The following is a 27,859-nucleotide window of genomic DNA, read 5'->3' as shown; positions in this document are numbered from 1 at the left end:
TCACAAGTGAATTTGTCAATCCGTTCGAGATTTATTATGAGGATTGTTTAAGGACTTAGAACACATCTTGAGATCCCTTAGTACGAATTTGCCCTCCATCAAATGTTTTGAACACAAGAACTTAACGAATGTCTGTTTTGTGCTGTCTGGTTGTTTTCTTCACTGTATAAACTGTGCGTTGCTCATACAGCTGAAATTTCACTTACTGCCCTCTGGAGTAAACAGGTGATACTACAAGCTTGAATTTATCAGGAATCTTCCTTATTGCGGTCCGGGGGCATTACGATTAATTGCGTTAATTTTTTAACATGTTATTTTTAATCAAATTAATTGCTCTGAATTAACTTGTTAATTCGACAGCCCTAATTTTTAGTAAATAAATATTACAAAATTATTTTTGGTTCCTCACAATCCTATTGAAGGGCTCTAGAAGAATTGCAATATAATGCAAAGACATATGGATTACTATTTTGGTGGATGTATCAGCAAGACCATGGGTACGATCAGCCAGAACATTCTGCTAGTTGACTCCTTTTGTGTTATACAGTTATATAAATAAATACAAATAAAATTAAAATATATGCAGCCCTGTGCAAATGTTTTAGGCACTTGGGAAAAATGTTGCATAGTGAGGATGTCTTCAAAAAATAATGACATAAATAGTTTTCATTTATCACTCAATGTCATACAAAGTCCAGTAAACATAAAAAAAAAAAAGCTAAATCAATATTCAGTGTGACCACCTTTGCTTTTAAAACAGCACCAATATTGTTAGGTACACCTAGATGCGTTTTTTTCTTGGTTGTTGGCAGATAGGATGTTCCAAGCTTCTTGGAGAATTTGCCACAATTCTTCTATCTATTTAGGCCGTCTCAATTGCTTCTGTCTCTTTATGTAATCTCAGACTGACATGATGTTCAGTGGGGGGCTTTGTGGGGACCATGACATATGTTGCAAGGCTCCCTGTTCTTCTATTCTATTCTATAGTCCACCCAAAATTGAAAATTCTGTCATTATTTACTCGCCTTCATGTTGTTCCAAGCCTGTATGATGTTATTTTTTTTTAGAGGAAGTTAAAGAAGGGAATTTTGAAGCATCTTGTCGAAGCTCTGTTCAGTTCAACACTTCATAGTGTTTTATTATCTTCTGATGTCTTTGCGTAAGAGGACCTCACAGGATCTTCTCTTCTGCTGGTTTCCACTAGGAAAGACTGAGCCTGTCCAACAGGAAGCTGTGATTCTTAGTGAAAGCCATTGTTTGCCATGTTCAGTGCTTATTAGTTTGGTGAGCTAAACTGAAGTGGTTTTCACCTGCTTGAGATGACTGTGTCAAGCAGTTTATGGAGATCCAGTATATTCTCAATGACTCTTTCTTTATTCCACAGTATAGCTACTGTTATACTATATAGAACAAGCTATGATGGCCCAAGATTGCCATTTCTATCTTTGCAATGCTGCAATATGTTTACAAATATTCCCATTGCAAATACATGAATGAGATTTTTCTAAATGGCCACCAAATCGGATTAGATTTGCAGGCAAACATTCTTATCTTAACTTGATTTTGAGTCTGGTAGCTGAATGAAGAGGAAGTATAGTGCTGGACTTGCATAACACAGGACAATTAATTCTTAACAAGAAATGAGTGCAAGCTTGAACCAGAATTTTAAACTTGGTAAAGGAATTGTTAACCTAAAAATGAAGTTTTCGAGTCACACTTGGAATGTCATTTCAAACTTTGTGTGTGTGTGTGTGTGTATATATATATATATATATACATATATACACACACACACCATTCAAAAGTTTGGGGTCACTTGCCTGAAATGTTTCTCAAGATCTTAAAAATATTTTGATCATACGGCGTGTGCTTAAATGTTTGAAATTAGTTTTGTAGACAAAAATATAATTGTGCCACCATATTAATTTATTTCATTACAAAACAAAAATTGTATTTAATTTTAGTTAGATGTCATACACATCTGGGATATCATGATGGTGAGTAAATAATGAGAGAATTTTCATTTTTGGGTGAACTATCCCTTTAAGGAAACTGGTCTCAAAACAGTTTGAAAAGCACCTCATTTCCATCCAACCTCTTTTAACAGGCTCCGAAGGCAGCATTTTCCTGTATTTGGATGCAGCTTATAAAATGAGTAGAGTGTGTTTGGTAACAGTTTGACTGCTAGTGATCTAATATTAGGGAATATCAGACCATATACTGTATTATTTAAAATAATTGGGTGAACTATTCCTTTAAGGGTTTAATTCATTAAAAAACCCTGTTGGTTAAGCGGTTAACTTATTAGGTAGCAAGTCAGCCGCCTACGTTTTCAGATGCAGCCACAGTTTTAAACAGGAACCTTGTTCTCATGATCTGCATAGTCCGGAGAAAACTGAGTCAATCTTCTCGTTTTGCATGGCTCATGGACATGGACTTGGCAGGCCATCACACAGATGGAGGAAGAGGTAGTGACTGCTCTCGACTACAGATGAGAGCATTCCCATTTGCACCTGCTGTGGCTATCCAGTACACATTGCCGCTGCAGAAAAGTGTGTCATATCAACATTATAGCTATAAACTGATATCGGTTAAGCCGAGTAATCAGTCAATATTTTGAGATTATCAGCATTAGTCCATAACATCTTAGCAAGTACTGAAACTAAAAGTACTATTAGTTGACAATATACAATATAACGCTCTGGACAGTCCTAAAAAGTTAGTCCAGCAGCTGACTGTGATGGTGACATACCTTCCCACAAAATTTTCTAGAACAGAGCTTTTGCCTGCGCTCTGACCCCCGACCACAGCGATTTGGGGCAGGTCCAGGTTGCAGCTTTGTCCGATGGCGCTGAAGGCATCCTGCAGGCGGTTCACCAGCGGGATGAGCTCCTCCATCCCCCGGTTGCCCATGGTGACAGAGCCGCGAGGATGTGGCGCGGGAAACACAAGTGCGCAACAAACACCTTTCCTTTGCGTTATAAAAGAATAATGTGAGAGACGTGTGCACATTTTACGTTAAAACTTGAAAGCACTTGAAAACAACCAGTTAAATTAATAACGGGTTGGTAGATCCAGTTTTTTCTGACTCAAAAATGAATATTCTGTTATCGTTTACTAACACTCAAGATTATTTTTAGCTTCTGTGAACACAAAGATATTAGGTAGGCTTTTATTAAAAGGTAGTATTAGTCACTAATCATTTTCAATGCATTTTTTTAATTGTATTTTTTTTATTCATGAAAGTGTTCCACAGAAGAATGTTATAGTGGTTTGAAACAACATGAGGGTGAGTAAATGATGACAGAATTTTTGTAATATTTTTCCCCCCGGCAATTTTCCATTTAAAACCAATAAAACAAACTTATACAGAGATTCAAAGTGTAAATAATGAACTTACTAAGTGGTTAATTTTGAAGTACGTTATTCTCAGCGTTTGGTCCTGCCAGACGGAGCAATTCAGAAGTCTCAGTAATTTAATAACGGCGCTCCAGGCACTGCTCTTTGTACACGCCAAACCGAAAGCAACGATAAAAAAACAAGTAAAGACACAAAATAAACTATCTTCGGTAGAAGTGCCGTGCTTTCCTCGGTCGTTTGATTGTACTCGAGCACTGACAGCCAGCTGTCCTATGAGTACGCTTGCGCGCGCTCGACGCCACTCCTCAGGGATTTGAAGGTTCAGATTTATTGCGAATTAAAATTATGCGAGTTCATAGTTTCCTATTTACTTAATACACGCATAAGATTGATGCACGGCAAAGACAATATTAGAGCATCACATTTAAATACAAATATATGAAGAAAAGCAAAACGTGACGTAGCAGGGTACATCCGCCCTCAATTCAGCACAGTACAGTAGACTCATCCAGTAAAAATAACACTGCACGCTGACCACAGGGTTGCCAGATAGATTGCTGCTGTATAATACCAAAGAGAATTTGTCTATTTATAGCAGTACATTTAATAATAATACAAATAATTTTAACGTTAAAAAAGTCTTAAAATATAAAATTTTAAATACACAGATGATCAGTTATTTTGCGATTTCCTAATTTAATATTTGTATTGCCACTTATCAGCAAAAAAAAAGTGAAAAACTGCTTTGAAAAATTATCATGAATTGCAAAATATCTTAGTATTTGTTAACGACATGCACCTGAGCTAGCACAAACTCCGCAAGTTTGTGCAAAATCGTAGGATCCATCCCAGCAATGAAATCTAATCTTTGAACAAACAAGTTAACAAGGTCTATGTCACAAATTTGCTTTTGGCAAGTGACCTAAAAATAGAACAGAATCTTTAACAGAATCTGTCAATACGTTTCTTTGTTTTGTCCATCCATTTCCTGGTTAATGTATATTCGTTTTTGAATCTCAGATTTTAAATGTGGGCCCTACTGAATTAAAGGGATAGTTCACCCAAAAATGAAAATTCCCTCATGCTATCCCAGATGTGAATGACTTTCTTCTGCAGAACACAAATTAAGATTTTAAGAAGAATATCTCAGCTCTGTTGGTCCATTCAATGCAAGTGAATGGTGACCAGACCTTGTAGCTCCAAAAAGCACATACAGGCAGCATAAAATGAATCCATAAGACTTCCTACAAAGACCAATATTTACATCCTTTTTTCCACTTTCGACCAGCCCAACTATACACGTTCAGACTATGTGCGCGTATAGACGACACGCCACTATTCGAATACTAAAATCACTATTCGGATATTCTTTACTTAACAGCAGCAGTGCACATGGCAATAATGTGTTCGCTGCCTCATGGAAATTCAGTATGAGGTCTCTAGAAATGTCAGCCGGCCTGTTTAATGTATTGTGCTATTTAGGCTCATAGCTCACTGAGTACTTCATTCGCTTCTGTTTTGAGTAGTGTTTGAGGAAATTTAATTGCAATAAATGTTATTTATTCCCACAAAATCTTCCTGCATATCACCACCTACTGGGCAGAGGTTAGAAAGAAAGAAAAAGGGAGAGATAAAAGGAAAGGAAAATAATAAATCATATTTGCGCAACAGCCCAGTAGGTGCCAATATGCACAAATCGGCAAAAAACTAAAGATGAAGACCGGTAGTGAATGCACACAGGAAGGCTGGTCAAAAGTGGAGATTTATAATAATAAAAAAAAAAGGTCAATCAAAAGGAACAGAAAATAGATGTTTAGAGCAATGTCTGTAACCTGTGTATTTATGTTCATTTTATCCAGTTCTTCTAAGCTGAAAATGAAGACAGGGTCCCAATATTTAAATGAACACTTCATCCAAAAATAAAAATTACCTCATCGTTTACTCACTCTTATGTCATCCCAGATGTGAATGACTTTCTTGCATCAGCTGAACTCAAATGAATATTTTTAGATGAATTTCCCAGCTCTTTTAGTCCATACAATGCAAGTGAATGGGTGCTAAATGCTCCAAAAATCAAAGTCAGCATAAAAGTAATCCATAAATCTCCAGTGGTTAAATCAATATATTCAGAAGCAATACGGCAGGTGTGGGTGAAAAACAGATCACTTTCACATTCTTCTTCTTGTGTTATTGGTAATTCACATTCTTCATGCATTTCACCCTCTACTGAACAGGGAGAAGAATTCCTAGCAAAAAATGACTTACATTTTGATCTGTTTATCACCCACACCTGTTATATCAATTCTATAAATATGGATTAAAACACTGAAGTCGTATGGATTAATTCAATGATGACTTTATTTGCTTTTTGGGGAGTAAAAATGTTGGCACCCATTCACTTGCATTGTATGGACCAAAAGTGCTGGGAAATTCTTCTAAGAATCATAATTTGGGTTCTGCAGAAGAAAATAAATCATACAAATCTGGGATGGCATGTGGGAGAATAAATGAGAGAATTTTAAATTTTGGATAAACTATCCCTTTAATGAACATTGACCTTTCACAGACATACTTGTGAACTGACTTTAACAAAACAACTCTCCCAGTCATCATCTCTGACAATGTGGGATTATTTAAATCTGAGACAATCCAGCAAGATAAAATCCTGCCAGTGTCTTATATCTCAATGTGAAATTTCATCCTGATATTAACATTTCTTTTTCTATTAAGTATTAAATAAAATGCAAAGTTTTGCATGTCCTATCGATAATAATTTGGGTCTTTAAATTATATCTTTAGACTTCAGATAGACATCATGACAATGATATCAAAATGCTTCTTTCATAGTATTTATACATTCAGATTACACTTTTGATCATTTGACATGGTGTTTTCTTCCAAAGAGCAGGAAGAGAAGGTCAAATGAATGTTAAACTTTACTGACATGTTGTCATGTTTGACAGGTTAATCACCATAATAACCATCTTGGGATAATTTCTTAAAACAACAAACAAATAAAAAAAGAAAATGCTGTCAGATCTTGCAACTCTCAAATAGAACATGGCGCAGGTTTGACATCATGATGTTTAGTCACAAGACACACAAGAACCAAATATGTTTTGATGTTACTGATGTCCATCCTGTGCCATATTTGATTTGAGAGCTGCATAATGATTTGCATGAATGTACTGATTTGTCGTCCTGTTCATAACACAAAGCTTACTTCAGGTTTCTTAAATCATAATTATTCAAATAATTCCTATTTTGTTTTACAAACGTTTCATAATAAAAAGAATATATTTGGATTGCCAAAGCACTCACACAAAACTCTCCAAATTGTTTAGATGACCTTCAGGTCATTTAACATTGCAGTAATGTCTATTTGAGGCACACACGGGGCAGACTGAGTGCTAGTATGAAAAGACTTCTGTAGGTCTATTGCTGTCAGCTTTAATGATGGAGGAATGGTATTAGGTTTGTGTCCCTCTCCTGCACTTCTGCAACACAGCAGTACCTCATTGACTTCACCCTCAATTCCACGAGAGAACACACATGGGAACACGGCTTGAATACGTTTAAGCACCGACGTCCTGAGAGCGGAGTCACGACAAACTAGGTTCAGCATAAAAATTCCTGTGATGGCAGAGGTGAGAGGAGAAAAGGGTGATCATGTAAAAATAAAATGGTGTAATCATCAAAGACAATTTATAGCAAAACATAAAAGTCCACTTTACAAAATAAATCTACATCAGAATTTTCAGAGCAAGTTTTTTTGGTGAAATGTATCAAAACCAATTTTATAACAATAAAGTCTCCCTTGCCTCTAAGGGTTAACAAGTTGTACACTTTCTGCAGAAGTGATGTTTCCACAAAGGCTGGTGGAGGGCAGCTCATGCCCAGGGTAGTGTCTTTGCTGTCAACGTCAAACATGATGACTTCAAAAGAGTGCCCACCTATAACAGGAAAAGAACAGAACATTTTAGGATGATTTAGTTCGCTTGTTGCTTTATCGCATTTTGTCTAGTTAGGGTGAAACTGCTCAGCAAACAAAAAGTCTAGAAGTTCTCTCACCCTCATTCTCCAGTGTTCTGATGTGCTCCAGTCCATCTCCAAGTGTAACCTTCAGCCTCTCATCAGTCTGAAACCCAAACCAGGTCTGAGCTACCTCCAGCACAGCTGGGTCGAGTTCCACCACCTCAACCCGTGCACTAGGCACAAAGTCATGCACAAACTGAGGCAGGCCCCCGCCACCCAGCCCCACCAGTAACATGGACAGTGCATGGTCTGTTGGAAGACCTAGTTTTTACAATTAAAAGAGACAGACTTGTAATAAGTAATGAATAAAACTTCTGTTTGGATTGTGCACATCATTGCTGAGAAGAACTCACATACTGGTTCATAAGTATAAATGCCATTTAGAGGAAAGTGTTTTCGATAGTTTCATTTTTGACAATTTAAAAAAAGTTTTGTGAACTATACACAAAAACGCTCATTCTAAACACAATAAGTGCATTGTGAGGTTTCATGACACAATATGACAACATTGTTTGCCTTTATGCATCAGCATTTTTGCTTTTTAAAGATTATGAGCACTTTTTGCAATGTTAAAATACTTTCTCCTAATCATAATAGAGCTTGGGATGGGGCTATTGGTTTGTCCGACCAATGAAAGAATGGGGGTGTTCTGGAAAGCAACCTGTAGATCTTTTGCGGTCAATATATTTGCAATTCTGTTTAGTGACAACCTGTAGATCTTTTGCGGTCAATATATTTGCAATTCTGTTTAGTGACACTAGTGCTTTAAAGATTAAATGTGTTGGGGCCTGGGTAGTAGTAAAGAAGCTGGCTCCCACCCCTGGAATTCACTAGTTCGAATCCCAGGGTGTGCCGAGTGACTCCAGCCAGGTCTCCTAAGCAACCAAATTGGCCTTGCAAGGGAGGGTAGAGACACATGGAGTAACCTCCTCGCTGGGATTCGTCCTCCGTCACCCGGATTGAGGAGTCAATACGTGACCACCAGGACTTAAGTGCATTGGGAATAGGCATTCCAAATTGGGTGGAACACCACCCCCCAAAAGAAAAAAAAAAAAATGTTTTATATCAGCAGCACTAGTGGCAGCACAAGGAACAAAACAATACCAATATTATATTGATCAATAATAATAATAATAATAATAATAATACACTCACATAAAGGATTATTAGGAACAGCTGTTCAATTTCTCATTAATGCAATTATCTAATCAACCAATCACATGGCAGTTGCTTCATTGCATTTAGGGGTGTGGTCCTGGTCAAGACAATCTCCTGAACTCTAAACTGAATGTCAGAATGGAAAAGAAAGGGGATTTAAGCAATTTTGAGCGTGGCATGGTTGTTGGTGCCAGACGGGTATTTCACAATCTGCTCACTTACTGGGATTTTCACGCACAACCATTTCTAGGGTTTACAAAGAATGGTGTGAAAAGGGAAAAACATCCAGTATGCAGCAGTCCTGTGGGCGAAAATGCCTTGTTGATGCTAGAGGTCAGAGGAGAATGGGCCGACTGATTCAAGCTGATAGAAGAGCAACTTTGCCTGAATAACCACTCGTTACAACCGAGGTATGCAGCAAAGCATTTGTATAGCCACAACACGCACAACCTTGAGGCGGATGGGCTACAACAGCAGAAGACCCCACCGGGTACCACTCATCTCCACTACAAATAGGAAAAAGAGGCTACAATTTGCAAGAGCTCACCAAAATTGGACAGTTGAAGACTGGAAAAATGTTGCCTGGTCTGATGAGTCTCGATTTCTGTTGAGACATTCAGATGGTAGAGTCAGGATTTGGCGTAAACAGAATGAGAACATGGATCCATCATGCCTTGTTACCACTGTGCAGGCTGGTGGTGGTGGTGTAATGGTGTGGGGGATGTTTTCTTGGCACACTTTAGGCCCCTTAGTGCCAATTGGGCATCGTTTAAATGCCACGGCCTACCTGAGCATTGTTTCTGACCATGTCCATCCCTTTATGGCCACCATGTACCCATCCTCTGATGGCTACTTCCAGCAGGATAATGCACCATGTCACAAAGCTCGAATCATTTCAAATTGGTTTCTTGAACATGACAATGAGTTCACTGTACTAAAATGGCTCCCACAGTCACCAGATCTCAACCCAATAGAGCATCTTTGGGATGTGGTGGAACGGGAGCTTCGTGCCCTGGATGTGCATCCCACAAATCTCCATCAACTGCAAGATGCTATCCTATCAATATGGGCCAACATTTCTAAAGAATGCTTTCAGCACCTTGTTGAATCAATGCCACGTACATACAATTACATACAGTATAGTCGTCTCTCTACAAGGTTTAGTTGAATGAAATGTAAAAATAACAGTGATATAGTGAGATTATCAAACAGCAAGGGCTGCGATTTAATAATTAAATAAATAGTCTGCATGCGCTGCTTGCTGTGCTTACTGAATGTGCTCAGCTCTATACTGTATGAGTAGTGTTTCATCCTCATAGCACTTGTGAGTCTAATGAGATGAGCATTTTACATTTATAGCGCTCTAGATTCACTAACTGTGCATTTGCATAATTCCAAATATGCTTGAAAGAAACGCTAAAGGCTACCATCCAAATCAAAGTAGCCTCATAAAACAGGTACTGATTCCAAATATCCATACCTCCCTACTATATAGTACACCGAAAACAGCATACCAATGCAGTAGTGCAGTATGTCTGAATCCTCTGTTTTCATAAAACAGTGAGCTAGAAATACACGGATGACCTATTTTCGGTGAGATTCTTAAGTGCGGATAGAATGAACACTTTATTATACCATAATCCCTCATGGAGAGATGTCACGTTTAAAACACTGGATTTAAAAGAACAACCTTCACCTTTACTTGCAATTAAAAATGTAAACAATACCACCCCTTCCAAATGTAAACGCTCCCTCTAGCTTGTGGCAAGCATTTCAACGTTAGCATGCTTACCTTTATTACTGATTGCTTCTGATCCTAGCATGGCTAAACCGGCCACCATGACTTCATGGTGTGTACAGCAGAGAAATCCCCGGTCCACGCTACGTGCTTTAGCACCTGTTAAAGCAGGGGCTTCAGAAACAGAAGCCTTGGACTTTTTCCTATTCTTCTTTTTATGGGCAGAAGTGGCTGGCAAAAGAGACCAAACCCAAATTGAAATCAATAATGGAGACAGTATTCTGTAAGCATGGCAAAATACATACAGCAGTATTCAGGATACAGGTTTTCTGTAACCTCACCTGTGGACCGGAGTCTACTTTCTGACTGCACTAGCTGGGAATTATTCATAAAGATCAGCCTGCGGTAGAGGTGACCATCCTCTCCTCTGACGTCCTCCACAGAATACTCTCCAGTCAAAGCACTGACCCCTCTTCCAACGATTTCCCTCCACCCCAGATCTCCACCGACAGACAGGAATGGCACCTACACCAGAGGAAGAGACAAAGAAAGAGCATGAGAGATCAATGATGACAAGATTTACCTACTCATTTATGTTATTCTCTTCCACCTGCTGGTTGGCTGGCATTCCAGGAGGAGCGAGTTCCATCACCATTGGCGACAGCTCTGATTGGACAGCCTGCATGTCGTCATACTCCTGATCTCGATGCATTGCCACAATGACTAGGCGTCTGAATTTTGCACTGGATGCTAGCTGAGCCCGACCTTCAGCTGAGCCATACAACCAATCAGATTCACGGCCCTGGGGAACTTAAAATTGCAAAGAAATTATATGAAAGGGATAGTTTACCCCAAAATGAAAATTATATATGATTTTCTCTCTTCCCTGAAACAAAAAAAGTAGAGATTTTGAAGTATTTCTACTTATGATTATTAATCCCCATAAAACTGTGATTTAATTAAATACATAGTCTCTATGTGCTGTGCACTTCAGAGCTCTGTCATCTCACACATGACGATCATGATGAGGTGTTTTCAGTGTATGAGCAGCGGTACACGTTCATGTTGAAGTGCGCATCACTTGCAGATTATTCATTTATATCAGAGACTTTTTTTAGTGAACCGATGATGTTGTTTCACAATGCACAGCCGATGGCAGTGACAAAATGATATTAATTTGTGTATATAACTCCTATTCCAAGTCCCGATCTTAACCATGTTTTTGTAAATGTAACAGAAACCTTGCTAGCAACACTGTCAAACCGTTTTATTATTCTAAAATATTGTCCAGGTCTAATAATTACACATTTAGGAATTTTTCATGACTGGAAAACTGCATTGCAAAATTCCAGGTTTTCCAGGACATGTGGGAACCCTGTATTTTGTTTCGTTTGAAGTGCAGCTTGAATTGAGGAATATCTTTGGTTAAAATGTTTTGTGTTTTAATAAAAATTATTTAGATTTTTAAAGCACAATCAATTAAGAAAAATGAATCACCAATCCCTCTGCAGGGGGACTGGAGTGCTGACAATGTAAACGAATATTGCAAGTTTCTTTTTTTTTTTTTTTTAAAGAATATTTTTTCATATCACTTCAGAAAACATGGATTTAACCACATGAGTCATATAAATTACTTTTATGCTGCATTTGTGCTTTATATAGCTTCAAAGTTTTGGTACCCATTCACATGCACTGTATGGACCAAAAGAGCTGAGAAATTCTTCAAAAAAATAAAATATTTGTGTTCTGCTGGAGAAATAAATACACATATATAAAGATTAGATAGATTAAATACGTAAATAGCTTATATTTCATGCTGTTTCACACTCAAAGCCATGGTTTGGTTTGGAATACAGCATATGAGCCATTTAGACTACTTTTTTGGACTACAGGTTTAGAACAACACAAGGATGAGTGAATGATGGCAGAATTGTCATTTTTGGGTGAACTAATGCTGAAAACAATACAAGCAGAAAACATTACTTGGCTCATGATGATGATCACTACAATGATTTTGATTGTGTAAATGGACAAAAGAATGAGGCTCTCACCAATAAATATGGCAAAGTAATTAGTGCGTGGCAGCTTGGCAGAAGGCGGGCTATCCTGCACTGTCAGAGTGTAACGCGGATGGCCGGTGGCTGCATTGCACAGAGTGAGGGAAGGTGTGCTGCTTGCATCTGTTCCCCCTCTGAGTCTATGAAGCAGAAGATTGTAGGCCTGTCTCTCCTTCACAGCAGACAAGAGTTCAGATACTGATGCAAGCCTAGAAGGAGCTCCATCCTCCCCCTGGCACATCTCAAGCACTGCAAATGGAGAAGCTTGCCGGAATTTGGTGCATACAAGAACAAAAACAGGTAGGGCGAAAGAGCAATCGGAGTCCTCATTCTGTTGTCCAGTTAAGCAGTGGATTCGTACAGCCCAGCCCTGGGCAAAATGTTCCATGGCCAATTTTATGACGTGTTCCTGGGCTAACGTTACACAAACATACCGGCCCCCTACGGCCAAAACTCTGCCAACTTCTTCCAGCATCCCGCGTGCCAGAGCACCCTCCTCCTCAGAAGCCATGGCATCCAGTGTACCCTTATCCAGAGCTGCCTGGAAGCTCCCACTCCCAAAGCCTGTCTTGGTGGCATCCACCTGCTGGAAGGTCAGGTCAGGACGCCGCTCTACGTTACGCTGGTTCATGTGAGACACCACGGTCTCGCTGATGTCAATGTTGGTTAACTGATGGTAGCCAACATCATAAAGCTGTTCACTCAGCTCAGAGTTCCCACAGCCCACCACCAACACCTGTAGCAGAATGCAAGAGTCCATTCAGATCAAACACGTCCGTCTAGCGCATATTTACACAGAAAAACAATGGGAACATCATGGGTAAATGTGTTCAGTATGAATGGCCCCTTAAAATTATGCTTTTTGTTTTACATACCCCTTGAAGAATTTGTGAGATGTTTATCTTTTTTTTAAATAAGCAAGATCACAAAAATTGCATTTTGTTTATTTAATTTTTTATTTAAAGGTTTGCATATACACAACAGTTTTCACGTATAAAGACCCAATTATTGGGTTTTTATAATATCACACACTTAATAATATTATGTGTGATATTATAAAAACAATATGTTTTGTGCAAAATTTAAAAATATTGCTTTTATACTGACATTATACTGAAGTCAAAAGAAATTATTAAAATAGTATCTGGAAAAATTTTAATTTGAAAAAAGGGATAGTTCACCACAAAATATGAAACTTCTCATATTTACTGACCCTCATGCCATCACAGATGTGTATGACTTTCTTCTGCAGAAGACAAATGAAGATTTTTAGAAGAAAATCTCAGCCTTGTTGGTCCATACAATGCAAGTGAATGGTGACCAGAATTTTGAACTCCAAAAGCACATAAATGCAGCATAAAAGTAATCCATACACCAGTGGTTTAATCCATATCTTAATTTGCCATATGATAAGTGTGTGTGAGAAACATATCAATAATGAAGTCCTTTTTTTACTATAAATTCTCCTTCCTGCCCAGTAGTTGGCAGTATGCACTAAAGATGCAAATCGCCAAAAACAAAAGAAGAACACGGGAGAGAAGAGCGCTTAGGAGGGCTGTTTGAAAGTAGAGAATTATAGACTTCAAAATGTATCTGTAAAAATCTGTTTCTCACCTATTATATCACTTCTAAAGACAAGGATTTAACCACTGGATGGATTACTTTTATGCGGCTTTTATGTTCTTCTTGGAGTTTCAAAGTTCTGATCACCATACACTTGCATTGCATGGACCTACAGAGCCGGAGATATTCTTCTAAAAATCTGTGTGTTCTGCAGAAGAAAGAGAGTCATACACATCTGGCATTGCATGAGGGTGAGTAAATGATGAGAGACTTTTCATTTTTGGGTGAACTATCCCTTTAACAGCTAATCTTTCTTCTAACCAATATTAGATTTACGTTAGATGTATAACCAGTATATGTACATCAAGTACTGAAGCAGTTTTGGCAGACAGAGGGAAGCATTTATCAACAAATTGTTGTATTCAAGAGTAAAAGTTTAGAGGCCGGTTTCAACCTGAATACACGTTATGGACATTATATGTATGCAACAGAAATTAAAACACAGTTACCTTCTCACGCGGTTTGATGTATTTATGTAGTACACCGCATAGTGAGTTGTAGTCTCCGTACCACTCAAAAGCCTTCTCTCCTCTTTTACGGAAAAATCGCTCCCAGTATTCCGCCGAGCTGAACTCCTCAGCGGTGCGAGGCAGTAAACTCATGCTTGTGTTTCTGAATCTTTAAATAACCTCTGAATTAAGCCCGATACTTCACTGGATAATTGACCACTTCACTGAATAATAAGTCAATTATATTAATGAATGTATTGCCCTGGTGCTGTAGTTGGCATGCGACGCAAATTTATGCTCTCCCACATGTTAAGCACTTTCTACCCGGAGTGATTTTAGGGAAGGACGACGTTGAACGGGCAGTGATTGGTCAGTGTGCGGGAGGGCGTGTCTAAAGCGTGGTGTAAACGTTCGCTGATTGGTGAAGGTTTTGGTCCATGAAAACGATTGGTTTATGGCATGCCAAGAACTAAATGTTTTACCATTGCGGTGGTGGAAACAGTGAAAACACAAGCATGGCAGGACCGACTGGCAGAACGGTGGTTTTCGTGACTGGGAACGTGAAAAAACTGGAAGAGGTGAGCATAACGAGTGTTTTTATGTAGTCGTCAGTCTCCAATAGAAAAAATATAAATAAAGAACATCGAGTGTCCAGGCATATCTTATTATATCTAATATTTAATGTATTATTTTTACTTTTTAGATTCATGTCAAGTTTACTTAATGCGCATATTGGAGATTTTAATAATTTATTCTTATAATTTTTTTGTGTTAAAACAGGTAGTTCAGATCATTGGTGAAAGATTTCCCTACAAACTAATTTCCAAGAAGATTGACTGTAAGGATGTAGCTACAGTTTTTATCTTTTACTTATTTACAAGCATGCTGTATTTGTAATATGGTTGGCTTCTCTTGCAGTGCCTGAATATCAGGGGGAACCAGATGAAATTTCCATACAGAAATGTAAAGAAGCAGCGAGGCAGGTTTGTAAAATCTACACTGGCAGTCAAAAGTTTTGAATAATGTACAGATTTTGCTCTTATGGAAAGAAATTGCTACTTTTATTGTGGCATTCAACTGATCAGAATGTATCATTCAGGATATTAATAATGTGAAAAATTGCTATAACAATTTGAAAACAATGTTCAGAACTATTTCAAAGATTTCTCATCAAAAAATCCTCCATGTGCAGCAATGACAGATTTGCAGATTCTTTTCATTCCAGCTGTCAGACTGTCCAGATACTCCGGTGACATTTCACCCCACACTTCCTGTAGCACTTGTCATAGATGTGTCTGCCACTTCTCACGCACCTCACAGTCTAGCTGATCCCCCAAATGCTCAATGGGGTTAAGATCCGTAACACTCTTTTCCAATTATCTGTTGTCCAATGTCTGTGTTTCTTCCCCACTCAAACCTTTTCTTTTTGTTTTTCTGTTTCAAAAGTTGCTTTTTCTTTGCAATTCTTCCCATAAGGCCTGCACCCCTGAGTCTTCTCTTTACTGTTGCACATGAAACTGGTGTTGAGCGGGTAGAATTCAATGAAGCTGTCAGCTGAGGACATGTGAAGCGTCTGATGTACTTATCCTCTTGTTTAGTTTTACATCTGGCCTTCCACATCTCTTTCTGTCCTGGTTAGAGCCAGTTGTCCTTTGTCTTTGAAAATTGGGCCTGTCTAGATTTGATAAAAAAAAAAAAACTTTTTTCAAATAGTGATGGTGCTGTTTTTTAACATCAGTAATGTCCTGACTATACTTTGTGATCAGTTGAATGATCAGGTGCACTTTCTCCTTCACTGCCCAAAATTTCAAAATACAAGGGACATTTATATGGATAAATTAACACACAGCATAAACAAATTTATAACCATGACAGAACAAGAAAAAATTTACATAATACTTGGAGAGGGACACACAGCAGCACTGGCTGCAAGATACGTTTTAACGTGTCACAGCCTGAGAGACAGTGGGTGAATCTGTGTTATGTGTTTTACATTTATGCATTTGGCAGACACTTTTATACAAAGTGAATTACAGTGCACTTATTACAGGGACAATCCCCCCGGAGCAACCTGGAGTTAAGTGCCTTGCTCAAAGACACAATGGTGGTGGCTGTGGGGATCGAACCAATGACCTTCTGATTACCAGTTATGTGCGTTAGACCACTACGCCACCACCACTACACCCCCGCGTTCACCACAGTGACCCTCAGTATGTGTGTGTATATTTTTATGTGTCAGTATATGTCAGTTCTCTTCAGTTATTTAAACACTGTGGTCTTCAGCAGTTCTGAACCTGTTTTGTATTTATTTTTATATTTGTTAAACTAAATGTAATTATAGATTAAGATGTAGTTCTGCTTTTTTACGCAGCCTCTGCTTTGTCAATATTGTATTGTTTACATTCATGCCAATAAAGCCCCTTTGAATTGAATTGAATTGAATGCCACTTTGGTGAGTTAAAGTACCAATTTTCTTCCAAAACATCAAAATCTATACATTATTCCAAACTTTTGGCCACCAGTGTACACTGCTTTATTCTGTACCCTTGAATGGCATCTCACCTTTGTATTGTTCGGTTTCTGTGTTAAGGTGGATGGGCCAGTGCTGGTAGAAGACACCTGTCTGTGTTTCAAGGCATTAGGAGGATTACCAGGGCCTTACATGTGAGTCTCTCGAGTTTTGTTTTGTGCTGTAGATCTAAAATAACTATAAGATACCACTCACCCCTATGTTGGCTTTCACATAAGCTACACAGAAGCTACAAATATGTATTTTCTCAGGCACTTATTAAGACTGAATAGATGCACAACATGCATGATTTCAGTAGTTCAAACTAATCACAATAGTCAAATCATACTCGCTGCATGAAAAGAGCTGTATCCGAACCAGTAGATTCTTGTAGAAACCACAGAATTTCGGTCATTCAGAAAAGTACTGGCCTGTATAAATCCAATTATATACCATTTTGGATGTTAGTGACTGAGGATTCCTTCTGTGTTATGGCCATCCGTATTGGTCATTTATCTCAAACTGGATTGGCTGCCCTTAACCTACCCCTAAATCTAGACTGTTATTGGATCACTTTATACACTGGCTTTCATTGGGTACAATATATTTAGCACACCCCTAATCTTGACAGCTATTTGGCCACTGAATGGATTGGCTTTAATTTTATTGGTTAAACTTAACATTTAGCCCACCCAAAACCCAGTCAGCATGTAGCTTAGGCCTCTTATTACAGGCGTTTAAACAATATTGACACAATATAAATGCTAAGATAATAATTGTGTTTAAATATCTTTATTAAAAGGAAAATGTGAAATATATCAATAGTAAAATATACAAACATCTGAAACACAGTGTGAAGCTTCAGTTAGAGTTCAGTAAATGAACTGGCATCTGACCCTGTGTCACTTGTCATCACACAAAAGTGATTATTTTCCAGTATAGTGTGGGTCTGCATCAAGTCTCTTGTGTAGTTCCTGGAACAGAGATTCGCAAACCTGCTTGTTTCACAGCCTCCCATTGACAACACCATCTTCTTCATTAGACAGTACTTAATACTACAGTCGTATGCGAATGTTGGAGACAGTGAAAAGGTGGCTTTGGCTCAAATCTGATCAAAAAATGTCGCATCCGGAGATGGTCTGAACCTCACACAGCCCCAATGCGAATCTCCATTGGAAATGTTTGACTTCCGGTCTATCGTTTGTCGAATGCAGAGAAAAGGCAAAAATCTGTACCCGAATCGACCCGAATCAATTCTTACCCAAACCCGACGTGCATAAATAAATAAAAACTCTGCCCGAGACTGACTCGGTGAGTCCAACCCGACAGCAATTTGTGTTTTGAAACAGACTGGATGCGAATGTAAAAAGCTGCAACATCTGCACAGTCTGCATGCTCCAGTATCCAGGAGGGCTTTGTAGGAACGTGGCAAAACGACCGCGCTTTCTCTCATAGTGGAACCCTTTTTTTTTGCAGTTAAGGCGGTGCTCGAGTCGCAGTTTCAGGGAGACTGTCCTCGCTGTGGTCTGTAGCGCGATGAGGTAGTTGGTTTAATCTGCAATTTAGCCGACTTTAATGATGTACTGGATGTTTAAATGTGCGCACAACTACATATTATATTCGATTCTCTTTACAAAATTATATTATTTAGTGTTGTCAGTGTGGCAGATCCACCATATTTTGCTGCACGGAAGAAAGCAGTGGCTGCATTTTCGGCGAATATGGCAAAGTTCCGCTGGCATTGACCGCAGTGTAAATAACTAAAAGGTTATAATACCAGAATCTAGTGACATGGGCTTAAAAAAATCACACAACCACAGGATGTACAGCAAAATTATGTGCCAATGTCAGACAATTTTCTAACTCCAGCGTTTATAGTAAAAGAGTAAGTAAATCATTCACTTGTTGCTGTGTTGTTGTATTGAAGAGACGGTAATAAAATCTGCTTCTTACTTTACCAAGATTGTGACGATGCAGTGTTTCTTGTCTCTATGTAAACCTCCATTTATATGTACCTGCATAACCTCCGATGACACATTTATTTATTTATTTATTTATTTCCAAAGGCAATGTTTTATAAGCCATGCTGAATTGTGATCTGCGTGTCTGTTTACTATACAACGCTAAGAAAGTGAGAATGCTCTATGACTAGAATGTAGAGTAAAATGTATTTATTAATTTTCCAGGATGAAACAAGATGCCGTTTTGGTGCAAAGAAAGTTAAAGCAGCATTTTCCCGCCAGCTTTCTGCTCTCTGCTTGTTGTTTAAAGTTTGTGTAGGACTGTCCGATGGTGCGGAGGACTGTCCTGTCAGTGCCTGATCTCTCATTCATTCAGCCTGTGCAACAGTGTGTGATTAAACGATGGCAAGATGCGATAAAAGGTAAAACTATATGCGCTTAAAATCAATGAGTTTATTAAAATCGTAATTAATGATATGTCGACATTTATTGCCAACCTGTAATATGAAGCAGCATAACGTAGCATTTTTGTATAGCTAAAATAGCTGGAAGTGGCTTATACCAGAAGTGGTCCACAGTCAAGATTGATAATGGCGGTGCCCTAGTTTCACTGAAAAATAAAGTGGATACACAGGGGTTAAATTGGGCCGGTCTGAAACGGCGATCCGGCACTTTAGATTCCAACAAGAAGGTGGTGTGACATCACCCGATAATAGGGTTCCCCCACCTCTGAAATTCCAATTTAACCTGCCTTTTCACAATTTTGTTTGACTGGTTATATTAGCCTAGTGGCTACTAAAATTACTAGTTTAACTACTGCCGGTAGACATTTGTGTCTGTATAAGCTTTTAATGTTTAAATTAATCCATATATCAAATGTTATTTTCTCTCTGGCAGCTTCAAAGTTTGGTGTTTATTTGAAAAATTGAATATACGCATTTTGTATTTTATCTCCACGAAACTACTTGTGCCATATTGTCATTGACCATTGCAGGATGCATAAATATATACATTTTCTTTTTGTCATCTTAATTAGGCCTATAAAAGGCATGTTATAATAAAATAAGATTTTAATCCCAAATTAAAGAAGAAATAGGACTGTATATGTTCTCTAAACATAGGCTATATAATAGTTATCATCCATTCCAAATAGTCCGCAACCTCTCATTCTTTAGAAGACCGAAATCCCTGAAGCTTAAAAATTATTAATACGCTATACTATGCTATACTATACTACTTTAAGGAAAAACAATCATTATTGCACTCTATCACTTTTTTATTTACACATAATGCTACATACTGTACACCCTGAATGAAATGTTTGCATTAAAAACATCCAGTATATCGCGGCTCTTATCGTTTTAAATCCAATAAAAGATGGATTTAATCCACTAAGTAATGAATGTCCGCAGTGAGGACATTCATTACTTAGGTTTTAGGAGAGGCTACAGTACCGCCGCTCCCTATAAGCAGACTACGCCCCCTAGGGGGGCACCATCTTACCATGGAGGGCACCAGAAAGTCCACTGGCTGCCTTTACTCGCACGTTATACGTTATTCAAGGCATTTGTGTTTAATGTAGATGTCTGTCTTTGATCTGCATAGAGAACCTGATGCATTTTGCACATTATTTAACAATTTTTGAAATGTAAGAATTGAGTCAAATACTTTGTGGTTTATGAATACATAGACTGCATGACACCCTTCTGTAAACTTTTATTCAAGTTAAATTAAATTTTGCACTTTATTTTACCTGGCAACTTCGCTCACTCGCTACTGCCAAGCTCTGTTTTTATGGCTTTTTTCTAAAAGTTTTTTTAGGTATATTATAACTCGGGAAATTCCTCTTTATGTTATCAACAGTCTGCTATGAGCTCAATAAAATTGTGTATGATTGGCTGTGAATAAAACTTTTCGATTATTGCTAAATAATGACATAATGACATGATTGTCGCAGCCACTCAGAAAAATATCAAATATTTTTTATTTCACGGCACTTGCCGTGAAGAGCTGTGCACATAAAAGTGGCAGGATTTTGTGTGTACGAGTACCACTTGTCATTTAATTATATTTTAATGAAACTTTTTTTCTGCTTTTATTACATCATTTTTGTATGTTTATATTGTTTGATTAACTTCTTAATTTTGGTTTACTTATGTACTCTACAGTAACTCATTTTAATTAGACTAATTAAATAGTTTCTTTAGTAACCGTTTGATTTTCTGCAATACCGTTTGGTTGACATTTCTTGACCAATTGATCATGGCTATTGACCAAATGCTTTAGGCAGTTGTTATGAATGATCCATTAGCCACTTAAATGAACTATTATGCCAGCACATGGTAACAGTGTAGGGGTTGAATATTTACATAACTAAAAATGTAATGTTCTGTTATGTCTGTCAAAATTATTATGTAAAATAAAAAGTTATTGAGTTAAATATCACCACTGTTTGGTTAACAATGTTTACATTCAGAGTGTTTATTTTAGTATGTTTGTCTATACAGTAATGAAGTTCGCTGTAGCCTACAATACGCCAAACTTTCAGTTGTTTGCCTTCCCCTGTGCTCTGAAAACACAGTAAACACTTTTCACTCACAATTGCCAGTCATTAACAAATAAAAAGCCCTCTTAGCAGGACTGACATCAGTCATCACAACCAGCCGAACTGTAAAGTTCCATCGTACTTCATGGTTCTCTGTACATGTCCGCTGAATTGTGGTACTGTATGTGGCTTTTTGTGGATGTTAACGGTTCTATGTTTCTTGGGTCTGACGTTTTTCCATAATATATCTGACAAACGAAGTTAAGTGGGAGTTTACTCTCCCCACATTTTTCCAGATTTGACTCTTTTCATGCAGTGACTGTTCATGTGTTACGCTTGCTATAGTTTACTTCCATGTTGTTTCTTCATCAAACTGCAATGTCAAATGTAAATCACTGAAACGACAGCACCACCTCGAGTAACAAATAGCATGGATAATATGTAACGCGTATCTGGAACACTAATAATTCTCCATGGTTCTACAGAAAATCAACATGATGGTATTTATTTGTATGAATGTAGTACTCATTTAATAAACACAACAAATTTATATCCTGATATTGTAAACTTATATAGATAAGAAATAATCATAAAATACGATTTATGGAAGCACAAAACAAAAAAGACACCATTTCTTACCTAAGGTTTCTTGTGGCACTACACACTTTTGGTACTCAAGCCATTCAAAAAAATGATATATATATATTTATATATTAAAATAGTATTTGCAATTTTGGCATTTATTGCATTACACTATACAAGAAAGGTTGAGGACTACTAAAGCAGTGTGGGCATAACCTAAAAAATGGATGGGCACAGGGGGTGAAATGAGATCTGGCTTCACTAAAGACCTGAGGTATGCTTTTAAGAGATAATAAATAAATGACATAGATCTATTGCATTCAAATGATTCAGTTTGAGTTTTTTTCTCTGTCTCTCTGCACAGAAAATGGTTCCTGGATAAACTGAAGCCAGAGGGTAAGACATATTGACAGGCTACATCTTTCAATTCTATTTAAACCGATGGAGGCTTTCAGAAACCAAAATTAAAGAGTCAAATCTGAGCTATCATTACTATTCAATCTGCAGGACTGTATAAATTGCTGGCAGGTTTTGAGGATAAATCAGCCTGGGCACTGTGTACATTTGCATTCTGTGCTGGAAAAGAGGAGCCAGTTCAGCTGTTCAGAGGAATTACTGAGGTGAGGACACATAATATGTAATTCACTCTCCATTGCGAATGTAAGTCCACATTGCATAATTTCTCAGTCTTGCTTCCTCTCCTGTTCTCTCTCCATGAGAGTATGAATGTGTTACACTGAGCCCGACACAATGCAGGTTTTTATTCCTACCTACAACAATCCTGTTAATGTTTTTCAGGGCCGTATTGTTGAGCCCAGGGGCCCGAGGGATTTCGGGTGGGATCCCTGCTTTCAGCCTGATGGGTATGAGAAAACGTGAGTATACGCATCTCAACAGTGGTGTTTCTCGGTTTCACCAGTAGGTGACAGTATTGATCTAATTAAAGCAATTGAAGAGACTCATGCTTAGGTGAGCAATGTTTACAAAAATGTTTGAATGAATCCTCTTCTAGTTTAGACATTAACATTGTGTAAAGACATTGATGTGAAATGTATTATAAAAATGATTGCACCTATCCACAGAGAATGTACCCTTAGCTTCAAACATTGATAAGGTAATACAATAACTGTGCCTTATGTACATTTATGTACTTTTGTGGCAACAGTGTGTTCAAGTGTTTTCACAGTTGAAACTTATTGCAATAATTTCCTCATTCCATGCTGTGTTTCTGGGGGCAGGTATGCTGAGCTCCCTAAAGGAGTGAAGAATAGCATCTCCCATCGGTACCGCGCACTGGCAGCCTTGTCGGAACACTTTTCCCATCTTAACGACGTACCAGAGACCAAGCGCACAAAGCACGAGACTGAGTAGTTCTTTTTCAAGCTGATTCGACCAATCAGAATTCATTTTGGCTCAAAATGAAATAGTCCAAAGAAAGAAAGAAAGTTCAAAAATTAATAGTTCAATGAGCTGGTTGAAAAATATTTTAATGAAATTATTTGTTTAAAAATCACTGTGTACTGATATCTTCCTGATCTCTTTTTTTTTTTTTTTTTTTTTTTATTTAAAAATTATTTTATTTGGCATATTAGCTAAAAGGGTCTCATTACTTGACAATGTGTTTGAAAACCAGATTTAAAACCAGTTTGAAAACCAGATTGTTCATAAAAGTGAGCTAAACCAGGCTTAACCTCATTTTGGGGACATTTGCGATTTTCATAATTGGAAAATCAATTCATAAATAAAGCAAAATTCGTGTGTGTGTGTGCGTGCGTGCGTGCGTGCGTGCGATAGAGACTGAGGACAGTGGGAATTGAGTGTCTTAAATCTTCAGGATGTTCTTGTGACACCTCATGTTTGTTCATCTGTACCCCGCACTGGGGGGACGTAACTGTATTACAGTTATATTATCTGTGGTTTGCGTTTCTCATTATTAATGGCATACAGTCAGTGTTTTCACTGCTGTTTCTCGCATTCTCTCTCTCTCTCTCATTCACTCACTCCCTCTTTTTCTCTTCCTGTCCCTTAATGTCTTGTGACAAAGAAACATTTACATTCACATGGATGTATTTGATTGCAGTACTGCATCCACCCAACTCTCCTCTAAAAAGTTTTGAGAAAAAAAAAAAAGAGCCTTCGCCAATTCTATCGCTCATACTTGGAGTAGGGGATTGGAATAGTTCACACAAAAATGAAAATTCTCTCATAATTTACAGGACACATCTCAGATGTGTATGACTTTCTTTCATCTGCAGAACACAAATTACGATGTTCAGAAGAATATATCAGGCTCTGTTGGTCCATACAATGCAAGTGAATGGAGGCCAGAACTTTGAAGCTCCCAAAAGCACATATAGGCAGCATAAAAGTAATCTGTATGTCTTCTGAAGTGATATGATGGGTGTGGGTGAGACACGATCAATATTTAACTATATTGGAGTCGTATGGATTACTTTTATGTGCTTTTTGGAGCTTCAAAATTCTGGCCACCCTTCACTTGCATTGAATGGGACCAATAGTGCTGAAATGAAAAACCTTCATTAATGTTCAGCAGAATAAACAAAGTCATACAAGTCTGGGATGGCATGAGGATGAGTAAATGTGAGAGAATGTTTATTTTTTTGTGGAACTATTCCTTTATTTTAAAACTTTGGTATGTGACTCATTCTGCACAGTTTATGCTATGGGTGTGAGTGATACACTTCAAATCATGTGGCTTGTTTAGGACAGATGTTCTATTACTTTTAAGTGTTTAGACTTAGAATATGTGCCTGGCAGACTATAAAACAAGGACAAATTTCTCATTGCCTTTCATGACACGGAACCCAAACCATATCTAAGGTCCAGAATTTCACTGAGACTTGGGGGTGTGCTCTTTTTACACAGTAAGCAACAACAAGAACAACCTGAGAATGCCTTAGCAACCGTATAGCAACACCCTGGCATTGTAGTGGCAATTTTTGTTTGGCCAAGAGCTTCCAATATAGAGATCTACTTGAATTGTAGCATCTGTATCATGTGCATGATTTTACCAAGTACAATTTCCACATCTACATGTGCTAAAGACTTATGAAAAATATGTGTGTTGCATGAAAAAATAACAATATGCTTTACACAGAGCAATGGCTAAGAAAATATCTCTGGCATTCAGGAGCTTGTGCAAACTGTCTATGTCCGAACCACATCAAAACATGTGCTGCGTCACCGTCCCAACTCTTGCTGGGCTTATGGGAGTGTCCATAAAGATCAAGGAGTGGCATTGAAAACAAAAACAGACAGAAATGATAAAAAACAGGCACCTTGATGACCCTCAATTATACACAACAACATTCCTCAACTCTTAATCGTGTGGAAATGCCCTTGTCTTAATGCTTCAGGAGTTCACAATGTGTAAACATGTAGTTGGATGTCTGTCTGGTTTGTGAAAATAAGTGTTTCAGGTGAAGAAACATCCTGTAATCATTAATACTGGTAAACGCTTTCAGACAACCAAAGCTATAAGTCTGACAATTTTCATATACAATTCTAGAAAAATTCTAATAATTGACATTATTATAGACATTATCATAGAATACCAGTAGGTTACAATCATTTTTGCAAAAACCTGTAATCAGGGATGGGAGGGTTACTTTTGAAATGTATTCCACTATTAAAATGTAATTTGTAACATATTCCGTTAGATTACTCAAGGTCAGTAACATACGCTAAATACTTCGGATTACTTCTTCAGCACTGGTAGATTTTGACTATTAAAAACTCTGTCAGTACAGTAAGACAAAATACACATGTTAAAAATACATTCTCTGAAAATATCTTATGCAGTGTTGTTTCTAAAACAAGATCAATCCAATTGATCTTGTTTTAAGGATTTTTAGATATGTTAACAGGAAAACAATATAAAAATGATCATCAAGAACATGATTTTTGCCCTAATATCAAAGGTCTTACTAGAAAAAAGAAATGATGATCCAACGTGAATTTTCTTGATAAAAATATGATCGTCCTGGTAACATCTACATGCAAAATGGCTAATAATAGCATTTTAGCTTAGAGTAAATGACAATTTACACAAGGATTATTTCTATTTCTTCTGCTCCAAACTTACTTCAAACATCTTACGTCTGCTCATATGAATGTAACACATCATAAGAAAGTGTTTCACCGCTGTTCAAATGCACTTTGAATTGCAAAATTTATATAATGTTTTCCATCTTAAAGGACTAAATATTAAATTAAACAAATGACAATAAAATGCAAAGTAATCTCTTCAGTAATGAAAATACTTTTTGAATGTAACTGTATTCTAATGACCAATTATTTAAGTTGTAACTAGTTTAATAAAGTTACTTGTATTTTGTATTTTAAATATGTAATCCTGTTACATGTATTCTGTTACTCCCCAACCATGCCTGTAATATTGCGTGCATATCGTTGCATGCATGCGGAGATGACTCAAAATCATACAATATATGATGTAACATCAAACAATTCAATCAAACATAAAGCAATGTAATCTCAATATGTTCTAATGTAGTGATTCTCGACTGCTGGGTCTTTGTTCTGATCGGCAAGTCACGGACAGTAGGCTAAAACACTTAATGCATATAATAAAGTGCAAGTAACCAGATAGCAATGCAAAGTTAGATTTTGGGGGAAATAGGCCTATCAACATTTAAAAGAAAGGACAAAATGTTTAGTGTATATTTTGTTGTTGACATCAAAGGCTGTGGGTCCATGAACCCACTGGTCTTGTGGACTTTAAGTTCACAGATAAGAAAGTGATCACTAATGGTTTGGGTTATGAGACCCTGAGCGGCACTCTCGCTCAGCAAGATGCCCTATAAAGTGTAGGAATCCAGTTAAAGGGGTCATAATCAACGGCAGCACTTTGCAATGAGCCATTAGGAAGCCAGAAGCACCTGGTGTTCTGCTCCTCATCTTCAGAACGACATTTTTGTGGCGTAACACCTCTGTGGCACACATGCAGTGATTAGAAGGTAAGTTCCTGTTTTAGAAAAACATGTTTATTGCCATATTGACTAGACGGCAGGGAAGTTATTGTGTTTTGGGAAGATTGAGGGGTGTGTTAAAAAAGAGCGCCTTACCAGAGGACAAAGAACAAATTTGAGATTTTCTGTATATAGTGGGGTCCATAAGTTTGAGACAACATTGAAAATATGTTTCAATTTAGTTTACTTTTGTTTAGTTTAATGTCCATCGAGAGACCTCAACCAAATCTTCTGTGACTGTATCTCTCCCACTTATACTCCCCCTAAAAAGTGTTCTGGGCTTGGGGGGGAAATCTGCTCATCTCATCAAGATTATGGGACAGTTTATTTTACCCGTTTTCAACATGAGCCAAACCCAGGATTCTCACTGAGTGCATAAACATTAGGATCAGCAGACAGCTAAATACTTCCTTTAAGTGACATTTAGAAGTCAAAGGTCATATATTTGCTTCTTCAGTGTTGTAATTCATTTTGGAATATATTTATTGCATATTGTGTGCTTTGTGATACAGTATGTGTAAACCTTTATTTGTTTTTTACTTATAAATCACGTTTCATGTCATCACATGGAAAGATATTAGAAGTTAAGAAGTGCGGACATCCAGAAACTTAAAATATGAGGGCACAGCTTTATAACGGACCTGAAATACAACCTAAAATAGTCCACATGATCCTTAAATTAACATGCATTTCAGAGGTCCAAGAGAGTGGAGGCAGAACAAGGAGGAGTTTCTTTATAGGGCAAAGAAAAGCTGGTTACAGTACTTTTGTACGGTTCCAAATACTATTTCTTATGTCAGAAATGTTGCCGCTCCCATTAGAATAGCATCAAT

At 37.7% G+C, this 27,859-nt stretch overlaps 3 protein-coding genes across 5 annotated transcripts in view; 1 reads left to right on the top strand and 2 right to left on the bottom strand.

Annotated features, from left to right (window-relative positions):
* Nucleotides 1–3,829, bottom strand: part of LOC127624041 (dynamin-3-like) — a 69,385-nt gene extending 65,556 nt beyond the window's left edge. For both annotated transcript variants that reach the window (XM_052098652.1, XM_052098653.1), the window contains exons 1-2: nt 3,401–3,829; nt 2,753–2,971 (exon numbers count right to left, since the gene is read on the bottom strand). In XM_052098652.1, coding sequence (XP_051954612.1) covers nt 2,753–2,913 — 161 coding nt within the window. In that variant the 5' untranslated portion in view covers nt 2,914–2,971; nt 3,401–3,829. The remainder of the gene's footprint in view (nt 1–2,752; nt 2,972–3,400) is intronic.
* An 837-nt stretch (nt 3,830–4,666) lies between these two features.
* On the bottom strand, nt 4,667–14,731 carry mettl13 (methyltransferase 13, eEF1A lysine and N-terminal methyltransferase). 2 transcript variants are annotated; one of them, XM_052098195.1, is made up of 8 exons: nt 14,421–14,731; nt 12,343–13,084; nt 10,902–11,101; nt 10,633–10,816; nt 10,346–10,522; nt 7,432–7,656; nt 7,182–7,313; nt 4,667–6,993 (listed from the first exon to the last, which is right to left on the bottom strand). In XM_052098195.1, the coding sequence occupies exons 1-8, from the start codon at nt 14,571–14,573 to the stop codon at nt 6,701–6,703; spliced, it is 2,106 nt and encodes a 701-aa protein (XP_051954155.1). In that variant the 5' UTR covers nt 14,574–14,731; the 3' UTR covers nt 4,667–6,700. The 2 variants fall into 2 exon arrangements, with proteins under 2 accessions (XP_051954155.1, XP_051954156.1); XM_052098196.1 differs by having other exon boundaries at nt 7,432–7,644.
* A 183-nt stretch (nt 14,732–14,914) lies between these two features.
* On the top strand, nt 14,915–26,458 carry LOC127623743 (inosine triphosphate pyrophosphatase-like). The gene is made up of 8 exons (XM_052098225.1): nt 14,915–14,998; nt 15,201–15,258; nt 15,339–15,403; nt 17,011–17,084; nt 22,382–22,413; nt 22,525–22,637; nt 22,816–22,892; nt 23,256–26,458. The coding sequence occupies exons 1-8, from the start codon at nt 14,936–14,938 to the stop codon at nt 23,386–23,388; spliced, it is 615 nt and encodes a 204-aa protein (XP_051954185.1). The 5' UTR covers nt 14,915–14,935; the 3' UTR covers nt 23,389–26,458.
* Nucleotides 26,459–27,859: the final 1,401 nt, after the last annotated feature.

This window comes from Xyrauchen texanus, chromosome 30, assembly GCF_025860055.1.
Source record: "Xyrauchen texanus isolate HMW12.3.18 chromosome 30, RBS_HiC_50CHRs, whole genome shotgun sequence".
NCBI classification, from domain to species: domain Eukaryota; kingdom Metazoa; phylum Chordata; class Actinopteri; order Cypriniformes; family Catostomidae; genus Xyrauchen; species Xyrauchen texanus.
This window is presented reverse-complemented; position numbering and strand designations above follow the sequence as displayed.